Source organism: Megalobrama amblycephala, linkage group LG16 (genome assembly GCF_018812025.1).
Source record: "Megalobrama amblycephala isolate DHTTF-2021 linkage group LG16, ASM1881202v1, whole genome shotgun sequence".
NCBI lineage: Eukaryota > Metazoa > Chordata > Actinopteri > Cypriniformes > Xenocyprididae > Megalobrama > Megalobrama amblycephala.
This window is the reverse complement of record NC_063059.1, coordinates 29,338,918-29,355,360: the sequence shown is the minus strand read 5'-3', so window position 1 is coordinate 29,355,360 and position 16,443 is coordinate 29,338,918. Positions and strand designations below refer to the sequence as shown.

The following is a 16,443-nucleotide window of genomic DNA, read 5'->3' as shown; positions in this document are numbered from 1 at the left end:
AAAAAGAAACCATAAACAAACAAAAAAAGAATGTTTTTGTTGCAACCTTGAGCTACACTTGATTAAATTAGTGCTTGTATAGAACTGGATGTGGAACAAACACATTTTGACTGGAATAGAACTACAAATCACTGTAACAACTTGCAAAGTTTTGGAATTTGTTTAACAATAGTGTTTCCCCATCCTCTTCAATACTGTACTATGCTATAGTCACACTATCTAATGGAAATAGTACTTGGTATTTTCTTCTAGTTGGCGTCATGATTCTGAATGATTATCATAAATACATTATCGCATGCTTTTTACATGGCACTCCAAAGTATATCAGGGAATACCATGGTATAACATCCAACCATGTCCATATTACAAGTTAGTGGCTGAAAAAGCTGGTTTGGGTTTTGTTTACAGTTTTCTTCTAGTTATAAATACTGAAAGCCTGTGATTCAGTAGGTTTTCTTTTTAGGGTAATATTTTAATCAATTATTTTATGAGCCTTGTGGAGTAATGTTAAAATTTTGTGGCTCTTGTTAGAGTGAAATAAATTCGTAAGTAGAACTACTAAATAATTTTAATGAACAACATGTGCTTAGCGATTTGTCCTCTTTGTCGCCATCTCTTGTTTGAAACCTGCAATTGCAGTCAAATGCAGAACAGTTATCTGTACGTGTGTTGTGCATCGGCACAGCTCGTCAGCGCGGATGAATCTAATGTTTGCTGTCAGTCACCGCACCGGTGTGGATACTGTACTTCAGAATCACAGATTCTTGAAAGTATGACCAATATAAGAATTTTCACTGGAAAATATCATCTGAACAAGTAAATAACATGTCTGCCACTTTTGTTCTAATCAACTGAGGAAAAAAGTATTAGGCCTACAGTGTGCTGCCAATTATGATTAAATCTAACGATCGCTTAGCTCGGATCACGTCAAACCGTGCAAATTATTATTAATGTTATATTGTTCTCAAATTGTTAATGTTAACAACATCAGCATTACTATGACTGTGTATTTAGTGTATATTAACCCTTAAATGCATGACTGTTTCGCCAATCATTCTTAGCCTACATATTCGGGTCTTTATCGACCCGGACCTATATCTAACACGGAAGGATCTCTACCTGTCGCAATAATATAAAACTCCTCTGATATTAGAGTAGCAATTACAGAGAATAAAATAAATCATATTTTGTTACCTTTTGGAGCTTGAAAGGGCTCCGTTTGAGCAGATGTTTTATGCCATCATCACTGTCCTCGTCAGAGCTCATTTCTCAGTGAATTCAGCAAATAATGGGCTAGTTTTATGTTTGAGGTCACGAATTTGTGATCTCAAATGTATTCTCAAAACTATATAATTTTCAACATCTTCAAAATCAATATTTCGATCGCTAACAGCTTCACCAGATCCATCCAGTAACAGTTACAGTCATTTGATTGCGTTCAGTACTTGCTCTGCAGTAAATCGCTGAGCCATTTCATATTTTTCTTATTATTTCGGTTTCTGTCTGAATGAGTCGTCACTTCAGCATTGTGTATCAGACATTGCCACCTTGTGGAATAAAGGTGAATTGCACTTATTCCGTCATCTAAGATTCAATTATTGTTGTGCAGAAAAAATATACGTACACTCATACACACCTCGGGTCGTTTGCGACCCTATACAATTTTTTACAAAAAATGAATACAAAAATAGGCATTATTTTATAATTTTAGGATTTTTTTCTTGTTACATTCTTTATAATGAATTGATTGAGGAATACCAAGAAGGTTGATGTCTAACTTTAAAAAATGAACGAGGAGGAGGGTAGTGAATGACGTCCCGGGTCACTAAAGACCCGAGGTATGCATTTAAGGGTTAAAGTTACCTGTAATTTCTGTAGCCACTCCACCTTCCAAAGTCTTTTGCTTTTTGACTACGGGTGAATCTCCATTTGTCACGGATGATTGTCATTTGGACCATTCTGGATTATAATCCGCCATCAAAATGATAAGTTTAATTATTTCAGCTGCTGTGAGAAAAGGCTATAAATGTCTAAACTACAAGCAGCATCCTCACGTGATAAAACCGACTAGCCTGGACGGGACTCCTTCCTTTCTGTTTACGGACGTGACGTAATGACACACAGATGAACTGCTGCATGCTCGAATTTCCCGCGGAAATCCACCATTTCATAAAACATTATTACAAGCTTACCGTTGTGAATCGAGCTAAGATAATAAGATAGTTTTGAACACTGGCTGGTTATGTACTTGCTCAAAAATTGATTTTGGATCATTTTTAACCAAAAAAAGTTACGGACTGCAGCTTTAAAGGAATAGTTCACCCAAAAATGAAAATTATCCCATGATTTACTCACCCTCAAGCCATCCTAGGTGTATATGATCTTCTTTCAGACGAACACAATCTGAGATATGAGAAATGTTTAAAAATGGCTCTGCCTGGCTCTTCCAAGCTTTATAATGGTAGTGACCAATCACTTTCTGAAGCAAAGTGATTGGTTTTTGTAAGAAAAATATCCATATTTTAAACTTCATAAACTAAAATAGCTATCCTCTGCGCTTTCGCGTTTGTCATTGCATCATGCGTCGGGTCAGAGGTTACTCTTCTGCTGCAAATCGATGTGTATGGCCATCTGCCGGAAGCTAGTTTTGTTAATAAAGTTTTTAATATGAATATTTTTCTTACAAAAACCAATCACTTTGCTTCAGAAGGCCTTTATTAACCCCATAGAGCCATATTTTTTGGGCTTCAAAATCTGGGCCCCTATTCAGTACCATTATAAATCTTGGAAGAGCCAAAATATTTTTGAATATATCTCTGATTTTGTTTGTCTGAAAGAAGATAGTCATATTATACACCTAGGATGGCTTGTGGTTGAGTAAATGTGACCCTGGACCACAAAACCAGTCATAAGTCGCACTATTTGTAGCAATAACCAACAATACACTGTATGGGTCAAAATTATTGATTTTTCTTTTATGCCAAACATCATTAAGATATTAATTAAAGATCATATTCCATGAAGATATTTTGTAAATTTTCTACCGCAAATATTTCAAAAATGTATTTTTTGTAAGTAATATGCGTTGCTAAGGACTCCCGTTTGTGTGTACCGCCAGCCGGCGCCACCTAGCAACAAAAACATAATTATATATATGTCTGTTTGTTTTTCTCAGCATTTTCTCAGCATGAGAATGTCCAATTGTAACATAATTTATATTTTCTAAAACTTCTATCAAACAATATCTACCTTTTGACTCTCCTTGCTACAGTTTTGGAGTTATGAGTCTTTACTTTTGTGTTTCTCACTCAGAAAAACAACAACTCTAAAAATGCCTTCAGGTCTTTAATAAAGATGATTTTCTCAATATTTTGATTTTTTTTGCACCCTCAGATTCCAGATTTTCAAATAGTTGTATCTCGACCAATTATTGTCCTATCCTAACAAACCATACATCAATAGAAAATAAATCTCAATTTCAAAAAATTGACCCTTAAGACTGATTTTGTGGTCCAGGGTCACAAATTGTCATGGGACAATTTTCATTTTTAGGTGAACCAAATCCGTTTAATATGTAATTATTTGTGGATGGATGCATTTCATTGGGGTTCAAAATCTGGACCCCTATTCACTACCATTATAAAGCTTGGAAGAGCCAAGATATTTTTGAATATATCTCAGATTGTGTTCATCTGAAAGAAGATTTATTTCTCAGATAACATTCACACCTAGGATGGCTTGAGGTTGAGTAAATCATGGGATAATTTTCATTTTTGCGTGAACTAACCCTTTAATATGTATATTTTGTGGAGTCATCTGCACATAGATATTTATATTGGTAGTGCAATTTATTATAGTAATATTTATGCAAATTGTAATGCAGACTGTTACAAAATTGTAAAAAAAAAAAAAAAAAAAAAAAAGACATTTAGTTAGACCAACAGTTAGCTCCAGCAAAGGATGTGAAAAGCAGGATCCTCAGAAGTTCATTTGCATTTTGCTAACTTAAGATGACTGACGGGTTAATGCAGTAGAATGCAACAAAATGATTGCACTCATAAATCACTACAAATACTCATGCACAGATGGATGAGTATTCGCTGTGATTTATGGGTGGGCAGCTGGACAACTGCAATGACATCGCTATATTTTGCAGTGTCACTTAGGCCTATATGTTTGTTTTTATTCTTCTTTTTATAAAGGTTTCTATGTTTATTATATCTGGATCTATACTTCAAATATGTTTTTGTCTGAACATGCCATATGTAAGATATATTGTTGAGGAGGAGCAAATGAAAATCGTTAAAATCCTAGTCACCTCTGACAGTTAAGGCTGCTCTCCCTCACTTATGAACACAGGGGGCGCTGTTTGTGTGTGAAACACTGATGTTTAGAATGCGCTAGACTAGAGACTGGCTTGATTCACAAAAACCTTTTGACCAATTGATTCGTTTTGTTAAAAAAAAACGCACAAAAATGAAAATATTGTAAATCCTTTCTAAAAAAATTTTTAAAGTGTTTTTCTCACTTTGGAGATTATTATGAGCACGATAGATAGATAGATAGATAGATAGATAGATAGATAGATAGATAGATAGATAGATAGATAGATAGATAGATAGATAGATAGATAGATAGATAGATAGATAGATACGGGTTCTGGTAAATCCTATATACTCTATGACAGGTTGACACCTTTACGTAAATGTTTAAGTAGCAAATAATGGGATAATTTAATAAAAGTAATATTTCGCTCAATGTGAATAAAACAGACACTTTCTGTTGGCTAATTGACAGATGACATGTTAGCAGAAGAATCGCATACTTTGTCTGCTCGAGCTCGTTTGTGTGTGTGTGTGCGTGCGCGCGCGCGTGTTTACTCCCTCCCAATTCTCCGCATCTCATGATCCTGTGAGCGCCTCTAGGTGATTTAGCGTCGCCAGTCCGAAGCAGGTGTTCAACATGGCGATCTCGGGACTCGGATCTCACTCTATTTCACTCTTTTTCTGCGTGGTTTTAGCAACATTTCTGCATAAAGGTAAGACAAGCGGAGCATGTACGAAAGCTTGTGTTTAGTATCGAAGCGAGAGCAGTGTGTAAACAACATATGTAACACTTGCGCACGTCCCTGATGCTGTGCAAAGCGCTCATAGTTTACCTGCAACAGTCTGCATGGAAAAAGCTTTCATATGAAGAGTTCTTTAGCAGCACGTTTTGCTGTTCTGAATTGTGTTTTTGTTTGTTTAGCTGGAGAAAAGTACTGTCCAGATGCTGTACAGTAGACTAACCCAGTGCTGCTGATGAGAGGGACGCAAGTCCGTATCACACAGCCCAGAAGTCAATACATGCTGGTGATCTGAAAACGAGTATAGGATTAAACGAGTATAGGGTGTCCTTATGTATTTAATACACATGTGTAATATAGATTTTAAACGAGTAACGCGCACATTGCAGAATAACACACACTTGCATCGACTTTATGGAGTGAGAGCGGCATTGCGCGCACTTGTCTAATGTTTCTGTAAACATACCGGCCATCTTCAGTTCTTTGTGTGATCTTATACGTACATCGTCATTTTACCGATTTGGCTAATGTTGCGTTGGTGTTGTTAAAAAGACTGTTTTCAGCTTAAGGTAGTTTTCCAGCCTTACATGGGAAACGCTCCTCTGATAGATAGAGCACGCTGTGAGATTCGCTTATGGCAAGCTGTTTTAACATTTATCACTTATAGCTACTAGCTAGCTCCACTTCAGTGTTACTAGCAGGCCTACTTATTTTAATTACTACTAATCCAGTGGTGACTACTATCTTTTCTTTTTTAATGGTACAACTATTCATTAGATACTACCAGGGGTGGAGCCAGAAAAATCAAGTGTAATACCAGTTTGTTCTGACCTTTGTCTAATTGACATGTTTATATTTTTCTCATCTCTTGCTTTTAATTGGCTATAACGAATGAGATGCCCTGCTGAACAATAACCAATAATGTTTAATGTTCTATAATATTTTTATTATATTTGACAATTTTAGAATTGGTTTATGGAGACTCCTATGAACACTTAAAGAGTTTGGTTCCAAAACGCGATAAACGCCATTTTCAAAAATTGAGTTTCCTCCAAAATCAGTATTGTATCTGGTTGGTATTGAAAAGTCATTTATTAATTTTGCGCAAAATGCGATATCCGTCGTGTTATTCTGTCATGTTTTCTCCCTTTCTTTCCAAAACATGACAAACGCCAGTCTTCTTTTTCTGCAGAACACGATATATCCGCTTAACCAATCACAGCGCACCATTCCACCCACTGTAAACATTGAAGGCTTTTTTAAAAAGCCGTTTTTAATACCTATGTACTCGGCTAATGTGTTTATTTAACCGTGCGGTGGCGCCAGATACTCTTTAATTGGTAATGACAAATAATTTATAACATTAACAAGATGACCCATTGAATTCATTTTGGGAGCAACGCCTGAATGTATTTTTAGTAAAATGCCTGTATATAAGATAAATATTGGCAAAGTTTAGACTCTGTCATATATGTGAATCAACTTACTTTATTGTTTATTTTCAATTTGAAAAATAACTTTTATATTGATGGATTAATTGCATTTTGAAAAAAAATTGTAATGGATTTATTGCATTTTGGGAAAAAAAAAAAAAAAAATATAATAAACTTTTTAAAATCAAAATGTAGATTTTAATTTTTAATGTTTTTTTAACCAAAATGCTATGTGAATGTTTGCAACAGAAAATAGTTGTTTTCATCTTGCCACTTTCTTGGTAAAGAAAACACCTTTTTACTAAAATGAATCAAAATGGAGTTATTGCGTTTTGGAACCAAACTCTTCACTTGTGGATTAAGGTTTTATACAATGTTAAAAAAAAAGCCATGTGTTTTTTTATAACAGAATAATGCAGAAAATGTATTTTATTATTTCTACTGTAATAAAGGGTATGTCAATTATACCTGCATTATTCATATACTTTATTGTCATGAAAATACCCCGGGATAGCTTGAAAAACACACATAAACCATATATTGTTGCAATAATGTGGTTATCGTATTCAAGTTTTTATTCAGCTAAAGCGATAGATGGGTGCCTTTGTCTAGGGCTGCTCTAGTCAAGTAGCACAACTATTTCATCATTATTGAGATCTTTGATCAGCCATATCACCCTGAAGCCCAAGACTGGTTTCCCACTGAAGCTAAGCAGGGTTGAGCCTGGTTAGTACCTGGATGGGAGACCTCCTGGGAAAACCAGCTTGCTATACAGTGCTTGTTACACTATACTGTAACAAGCACTGTCCTTTGAACAAGATTTTAGGTCCTGACCGAGGTCCTGACTCTCTGTGGTCATTAAAAAGCCCATGGCACTTCTTGTAAACAGTAATGGTGAAGCCCTGGTGTCCTGGCCAGATTCCCTCCATTGGCTTTTATCAATCATGGCCTCCTGATAATTCCCATCCTTTGATTTGGCTCTATAACTCTCTCTCTCCACTATCCACCGGTAGCTGGTGTGTGGTGAGCGCACTGGTGGCGTTGTTCTGTGGCTGCAGTCGCAGCATCTAAATGGATGCTGCACACTGGTGGTGGTTGAGGAGAGACCCCCATTCACTTCTTGACTAGGTTTTACTATTAACTATTTATTATGTACTAGTACTTATTTCTTAGTAAGCTTACTGGTACCGTAGTTATCTAAATAGATAATGGCATCTATTCTGGTTTTACTAGTATGCATTTATTAGACACTAATACCAATGTATATTTATGAGGGCTGCACGATTTATCGCGATTAAACCACACACGATTTGGCAAAGGCTGTGATTATTTTATGTGCAGCTTGTCAGAGCTGTACGGCTCTCTGATCAGTAGTAAATGCTTCTCCATCTGAAAGCCAGAGGGCGCTCTTGCGCAGAAACTCCAAATATACCCTGCCGCAGAAGAAGATAACACGCGTCACATCTCTGTAGCGGAATAAACAGAAGATTGAAATGCTTTGATTGATTAAACATGACTAATAAACACACGACTGCATGTCTTATTGAGTGTAAAAAGCCACATCATCTCACAGAAGGATGCTCAACTGTGGTTATGAAGGGAATTTGGAGTAAATCTTGTCTGATGTTAATAAGTGCTTCTCATGTCTGGAAAGATGTCTGACATGTGTTGCTTTTTGAAATGCACATTATAAGCGACTCAAACTCGCAATGCTTTCAGATGGATTAGCATTTGGAGCCATACTTCATTGACAAGCTGCACATAAAAAAAATAATTGTAGCCTTTGCGATTTCATAATCGCGTTTAAGCGATTTTTTTAATCATGCGATTAATCGCGCAGCCCTAATATTTGTCCCATTTGATACTCTTAACATTTCAAAGTTACAGTTGCCTTTTGCTACAATTGTTAAGACTGATCACAATGTATAATTCAGTTAATATGTTACTAGTTACTAACTACTGAAATACACGCTTTAGTCTAATAAGTGGGTGAATGGTTTGAGTAGTTAAAGTGACTAATAAATAAGTGAAAGTGCCTAATGAATAGTTAGTTGTTAAACTGGTCAAAAGTGTAAATACTGGTGGAAAGTGAATAGTTTATATCTGAACAACAGATACTCGTCACTATCAGGAAAGTGATTCTTGGCAAAAGAAGAAGTGAAATTGAAAAATATACTGTCACTATTGGAATGCTTGCTAGTAATATTAGAATATACTATTAGTATACTTGTAGCAAAAATATACACAAGTTAGCTTTAAGGAATAAATGTTAAAATGGCTTGCCACATAGCTCGTTCTGCCTCCCATCCATCAACAGGTTTTCCGCAAGATATTGGCTTTTTATTCTGTGTTCTTGGAATGAGATTGCTGTATTCTGTTTAAAAATTGAAGTTTTTTATATTCCTGATATTTTGAGTGATTATACCCGATTTATTCACTGATAAAACCCCATTTGTAAGAGACGTTAGTTTGTGGATGCTGATGCCTGTATTAACAACAGAGGCTTTTCAGTGTGTGAAGGATGCTTTTGTCTGAGGCAAGAGGTATATATATGTTTTCCTTTAGGAGACTTCAAAGCCACTTGTCTTCCTGTAAGTGCTCTTGAATCCTCATATAACAACCTAGAATATTGTGTAATGCAAGGACATGCTATTTGCTGGGGATGGATTTTGCCCATCCATTCTTACTTCCAGGTATTTAAGGTGAAATACTATGTAACATGATCAACTCCATCTAAAATGATTTTAAACAGCATGTTTTTTTCCTACTTCTTATGACCTCATATTTATTTAGTGACAACATGATGTATTTAAATTTTGAAATTTTACTTTTAAACATAAAGTGCATTCATATAACTTTTAATCCTAAATAAAAAAGAAAAAAATCACAGACTTGTTCTGCATCATCTACCCATACACAAATGCTAGAAAGCAGCTAGTCATCTTCGTTCAACAGGCAGACTGCAGTTAACAGCGTGAGCTGACAGGAGAACTGCATTGGCTTGAGAGGGAATATATATTCTCTTAGAAGAAATAATAGAGATGATAATAATTCTGATATGGGACAATTCTCACTGGCAAACAATACTTTCGTAATGAGATGGGATATTCATGTAAATTGCCTCATGTCAAGGGTAATTTTCAGTCTGCGTGACTCACAGGTAGAGTTTCTATCAGTGCGAGAGGCTCGAGTTGTAAATATTAGAAACACACTGCAGCTTTTGCATAATTCACGATGCCCTGTGATGAATGTTATGGAAGATGAATGTCCTGACACTCCCCACAACAATCAGCACTAATTTAAAACCCTCTAAAAATCAAATGAGAAACCTTGTAAAACATACCCTCAGAGAAAAAAAGCTCATATATGACACATGCTCATATGTGGCAGAGGAACTGCATTTAAAGCCATTTGTGGGGAAATGTCTGCACTTTTCTGCTGAGATTACATATTTGTTTCCTCAAAATGGCTTGAATCCCAATAAACTGTTGATTGGCAGTAAATTAAAATGCTTTCCCTTGGTGCATTAACTTTCTAAGATTGTTTGTTGGAATTATTTTCTTTTCTATTTAAAGCGAAGAATTTATAGCTCATTAGATTTACATTATCCCTGCTTAATAAGCCTTGTGCTGATTGCTAAATAATGCACAGCACTACATTATGCTCCTACCAGATGCTAAAGTTGCCGAGATGGAAATGTGAGAGAACTTTCCATAGAAGCGAAGATGATGATGATGTGCTGTGTGAAAATGATGTCGCCTAGCACAATTATGAGATTTTTTTTTTGTTTTTTTGTTTTTTTTTGTTTTGCAATGTCATTAAGGATCTTGAATCAGAATAACCTCATCTTGCATCAAAGGAGTCTTTTTAAGATGAAGTTCAAAGCAGGCTTTAAAATTATGTAATCTTGAAAGCTCAACAATTCTGCTTCATTTTGTGTTTGTGTATTTCATCAAATATACGGACCGTATTTGAATACGAGTCCGCAATCTGTTAGTTGACTCCATTGGGGTTACTGCATATTGCTCATCCACTTATGTAACTTCACAACAGAAGCCTCTCTAGTGAGTCAACACCCAAGTACAGGGGATGATGTGAAGCACTGCGAAGACCTTGCCTCTCTTAGTTTTCTGTTCATACCTCCGTATTACTAAACATCAGAGCTGAAGTATCCTCTTGTCGGTACTAGACTGTGAGCAAAATGATGCTTGAAGCCGATAGACTATCGTTTCTGTAGGACAGATACCAGTTGAGCGCTATGCAGCAGCACACAGTCAATTAGTGGTAACAGATTGAAGGAAGCCCCAGTGGAGAGAGAATGCTTCATTCATGACACTGCTGGAGTAATGAGAGTGGAATATGATGAGGGGAGGGGGTTCCTGTCTTCTGTGATAAATATTGTCATTGTTCTCATTCTGCCCTGTCTTTCATGGACTGAGCTCATTGTCTGTCCTAGTTGGCAGAATTGTTTTGGCACAGACCATGAAAAAATCAAATTATGTTGTTTTTCAGGGCACAAAGTGCACCGCTTGCTTGGTTTACCAGCCGCTGAAGAGCTGCAGAAAGCTTTGTAGCATTGCAATGCTGTTGACACAATTGACCGGTTTTTAACTGTGCTTGTCATATTGGGAGAGATTTTGAGTGATGCCACCTTTCAAATGTATTAGTGTTTTGTTTCCAATATCTTTCTTATAATATAATATAATATAATATAATATAATATAATATAATATAATATAATATAATATAATATAATATAGGCCTGGTTTCACAGACAGAGTTAGATTAAGCCAGGATTTGGCCTTAGTTCAATTAGAACATTTAAGCAGCTTTTATAAATGTGTCTTATTTTAAGATACATCAGTCCAAGTTACCTTCAGTTAAAACAGCTCAAATATGCATTTTTGTCTGTGACTAGGCTTAAGGGGTTAGTTCACCCAAAAATTCTGTCATTAATAACTCACCCTCATGTCGTTCCACACCCGTAAGACCTTCATTCATCTTCACAACACAAATTACGATGTTTTTGATGAAATCCGATTGCTCAGTGAGGCCTCCATGAACAGCAAAATATTTAACACTTTCAAATGCCCAGAAAGCTACTAAAGGCATATTTAAAACAGTTCATGTGAGTACAGTGGTTCAACCGTAATGTTATGAAGCGACGAGAATACTTTTTGTGCACCAAAAAAACAAAATGACGACTTTATTCCACAATATCTAGCGATGGGTGATTTCAAAATACTGCTTCATGAAGCTTCAAAGCTTTATGAATCATTTGTTTCGAATCTACGGAGCCCCGTACATGACATGCAAGAAAAAAAATTAAATCGTGCGCATGATTTACTAATTTGTTCCCTCGATTTACTAAATCGTGTGCTTGATTTAGTAAATCGAGGGAACGAAATAGTAAATCGTGCGCACGTTTTAGTAAATCAAGGGAACGAATAAGTAAATCGTGCGCACGATTTAGCCTACTATTTTTTTCTTGCATGTCATGTCCAGGGCTCTGTACGAATCAGTGGTTCAGAGTGCATATCAAACTGCCAAAGTCACGTGTTTTTAGTAAACAAGGCTTTGTTACGTTATAAGTGTTTTGAAACGTTTCAAAATTTCAGTGGTTCACGTGACTTAGGCAGTTTTTTTGCTGCACAAAAAGTATTCTCATCGCTTCATAACATTAAGGTTGAACTACTGTCACATGAACTGTTTTAAATATATCTTTAGTAGCTTTCTGCGCACTTGAAAGTGTTAATTATCTTGCTGGCAATGAATCACTGAGCCATCGTATTTTATAAAAAAAAACCTTAATTTGTGTTCCAAAGATGAACGAAGGTTTTAGGGGTGTAAATAATTATAATAATTATTATAATATAATATAATATAATATAATGTAATATAATATAATATAATAAAAATATAATATAATATAATATAATATAATATAATTTGTATATATTTCTTATAATTATTCTTTAAATTAATAATAATTAATAAAAAAGTATGATAAAATTATTTATTATACTTCATATATACAGTATATACAGTATTGTGTTCATCGTTTAACCCCTATAGTGTAATATGTTTAAAATATAATTATTAACAAATTAAATTAAATTCAAATTGATTCTGTTACTGGTCCTATCATGGATAATTAAAAAAAGGATTCTTTTTTCTTTGAAAATATAGCATAGCATAGTAATTTTTCAACCACCTGTCATTCAGAGATCACTATTTATTATCCTAAAAATTCATGATGGATAAAATCATGCCAATTCACTTTTTTTCTTTTTCTCATTGAATATCTTGTTTCACTTTGGAAATATATCACATTATGGAAGCAAAATAGGTTTTCGATTCATGTTATCCTCAAATAATAACTGAGTACAAATCATTTGCTCTCCTTCTTCCCAGAAACCCATAAAAACAGATTACAGTTTCTTCCTATAATGTGCTGATGGGTGTTTAGGTTCTGTTTACAGCTTGCGTGCTTGCATTAGACTCGTGAAACATATTTTTATACGTGTTATGATGACCTACTTCATCTCACCATGCTTAGAGAGTTGTCATGAAAAATGTTCAGAAACATATGAATGGTGACATGCCCCCAAAGCTCAACAAGATGTGACCCACTTACAAACAGAGTTGCTGATAGAACCTATAAGGTCTCAGCATCATCTCCAGAGACCCCTGCGTTTTCTCAGTCCCTGTTTTTGTGTTGGTCTCATGAATGCTAGAGAATATGGCTTCTCTTCCTCCATTTTTCTTCCTCCAAAAATTGATCGCAGTCCCAGTGTTTTTAATATTTAAACCGGCGAGATGCAAGCTAGTTAGAAACCACATTGGCATCGTCAATGCAGACTCAACTGCTGATCACATCACCATCGATCAGTTGAGACGTAGAGTGGGACTCCAGCTGTCTGAGTAAGAGAGAGTGACCAATCAATAGAACGTACAGATGGCGGCTCAGAGGGGAGGTGCTATTCAATTGAGCTGCTAAATACTTAAGAATGTCAGGACGCTGGATGCTCGCAGTGGTTGATCTCATCACCTAGAGCAAAACGAGGTTCGGGGATAGCAACATCTGTCTGCACAGTCATGCTAACATCCGCTTGTGCTTTATTGGGATCATTGCTGTGGAATGAGCGTCATTGATTTGCACTGTTAAAGGTGATGCTTGGCTCTTTTTTTTTGGTGGTAAAATCAAAATATCCCAGTTTAATACACACAGAAAACTACAAGTGAGCCATTTATATGTTAACCCCCTCCTGATAAATTCCAGCACTGTGGCTCTGTAGTGCTTTCAGAATATTGCTTTGTTTGTTTAAGTATCCTGACACAGCAACTGTGGCTCAGCCAATGGTATGAGTTTGAGGGCAGGGCTATCTGTTTAGCTGACTAATTACAGCAGGAATTACTTTTCAATTCTGTTTGGTGTTGTTAGCAGTGTTATTTTTGTATTATTTATATACTATTTTAGATTTTTTTTTTTTTTTATAATATTAGAAATAAAGATTAGAAATTTTTATTTTATTAATTTATTTTATTAATATTTTGAATTGCTTTTATTTATTTTTTTATAAAATTATTATTATTGTTTTTATATTTTTCATTTTACTTTAATTTTTAGTAATTTTGCTAGATGCTTTTGGCTTTTTTTTTAAACATTACTATTTAGGTTTAATTTATTTATTTCAGTTTTAGTTGATTTATTTCCAGTTAATAATTGTACAGATTCTACTAGAATAAAAATTGAATTTATAATGGCATAGTTAAATAACAAGAGTTCAGTACATGGAAATGACATACAGTGAGTCTCAAACACCGTTGTTTCCTCCTTCTTATATAAATCTCATTTGTTTAAAAGACCTCCGAAGAACAGGCAAATCTCAACATAACACAGACTGTTACATAACAGTCGGGATCATTAATATGTACGCCCCCAATATTTGCATATGCCAGCCCATGTTCAAGCATTAGACAAGGGCAGGACGTCTGGATGTGCAGAGGCTGAATCATCAGACTAGGTAAGCAAGCAAGGACAACAGCGAAAAATGGCAGATGGAGCAATAATAACTGACATGATCCATGATATCATGATATTTTTAGTGATATTTGTAAATTGTCTTTCTAAATGTTTTCTTAGCATGTTGCTAATGTACTGTCTAATGTGGTTAAAGTTACCATCGTTTATTACTGTATTCACGGAGACAAGAGAGCAATCGCTATTTTCATTTTTAAACACTTGCAGTCTGTATAATGCATAAACACACTTTCATTCTTTATAAATCTCTCCAATAGTGTGTAATGTTAGCTTTAGCCACGGAGCACTATCAAACTCATTCAGAATCAAATGTAAACATCCAAATAAATACCATACTTACGCGATTAGACATGCTGCATGACGAACACTTTGTAAAGATCCATTTTGAGGGTTATATTAGCTGTGTGAACTTTGTTTATGCACTGTTTAAGGCAAGCGCGAGCTCCGTGGGCAGGAAGCATGAGCATTTAAAGGGGCCGCAGCCTAAATGGGCTCATATTTGATGATGCCTCAAAATAGGCAGTTAAAAAATGAATAAAAAAAAAATCTATGGGGTATTTTGAGCTGAAACTTCACAGACACATTCAGGGGACACCTTAGACTTATATTACATCTTTTAAAAAGACGTTCTACGGCACCTTTAAATTTATTTCAGTTATTTGCCAAGGCAACATTTCTGGGCGCAGGAAACTTTTTTGCGTGCTCACGAGAAACTATTGCGTATGCACGAGAAACTTTTCATATCTCCGGTTTATGTGTACTGTGACCTATTTCCTTTGTTTGTCACTGCCATTTTACTATGAAGAAAAGAAAACGAATACGCATTACTTAATAAATATCTATTTGTTCAAAATTTGGCTTTCATTAGAGCAGAAAACCTCTAATATCATGGCCTTATGTCTGCATTGACGCATCCTTTGTGATGGCCAAGAAACCGTGACATGAAATTTGCTGATGCCGTAATATGACTGTGTACATTGGGCTGATAAAAAGTGCTCAAATTTGGATTTCATTAGAGCAGTTTGTCTAGTCCCTGACAGCAACATAGTGTCGGCCTAGATCCGGCCCACATCTGGTCTGCGTGTAATCCACATGTACCAGATGTGGGCCAGATCTGGGCCACACTATGTTGCTGTCTGGGGTACGAGGCTGAATCCAGCTGCTTATTCGTTTGTTATTTGTTGAAGCTTGTATAAATATACTGCCCTAACGAAATCCAAGTTTTGATCACTTTTTTACTATACCAATGCTTTTTTTTAATGAACCATTAAACTTAGCATATACAGTGGGTACGGAAAGTATTCAGACCCCCTTAAAATTTTTCACTCTTTGTTATATTGCAGCCATTTGCTAAAATCATTTAAGTTCATTTTTTTCCCTCATTAATGTACACACAGCACCCCATATTGACAGAAAAACACAGAATTGTTGACATTTTTGCAGATTTATTAAAAAAGAAAAACTGAAATATCACATGGTCCTAAGTATTCAGACCCTTTGCTGTGACACTCATATATTTAACTCAGGTGCTGTCCATTTCTTCTGATCATCCTTGAGATGGTTCTACACCTTCATTTGAGTCCAGCTGTGTTTGATTATACTGATTGGACTTGATTAAGAAAGCCACACACCTGTCTATATAAGACCTTACAGCTCACAGTGCATGTCAGAGCAAATGAGAATCATGAGGTCAAAGGAACTGCCTGAAGAGCTCAGAGACAGAATTGTGGCAAGGCACAGATCTGGCCAAGGTTAAAAAAAAAATTCTGCTGCACTTAAGCTTCCTAAGAGCACAGTGGCCTCCATAATCCTTAAATGGAAGACGTTTGGGACGACCAGAACCCTTCCTAGAGCCGGCTGTCCAACCAAACTGAGAAAAGAGCCTTGGTGAGAGAGGTAAA

At 35.7% G+C, this 16,443-nt stretch overlaps 1 protein-coding gene across 3 annotated transcripts in view; it reads left to right on the top strand.

Annotated features, from left to right (window-relative positions):
• Positions 1-4,897: 4,897 nt before the first annotated feature.
• cadm1b (cell adhesion molecule 1b) overlaps positions 4,898-16,443 on the top strand; it is a 231,828-nt gene continuing 220,282 nt past the window's right edge. For 2 of the 3 annotated variants that reach the window (XM_048161903.1, XM_048161901.1), the window contains exon 1: positions 4,900-5,038. In XM_048161903.1, the coding sequence (XP_048017860.1) occupies positions 4,963-5,038 (76 nt within the window). In that variant the 5' untranslated portion in view covers positions 4,900-4,962. Of the gene's footprint in view, positions 5,039-16,443 lie in introns of all 3 variants that reach the window. The other variant, XM_048161902.1, reaches the window with a different exon arrangement.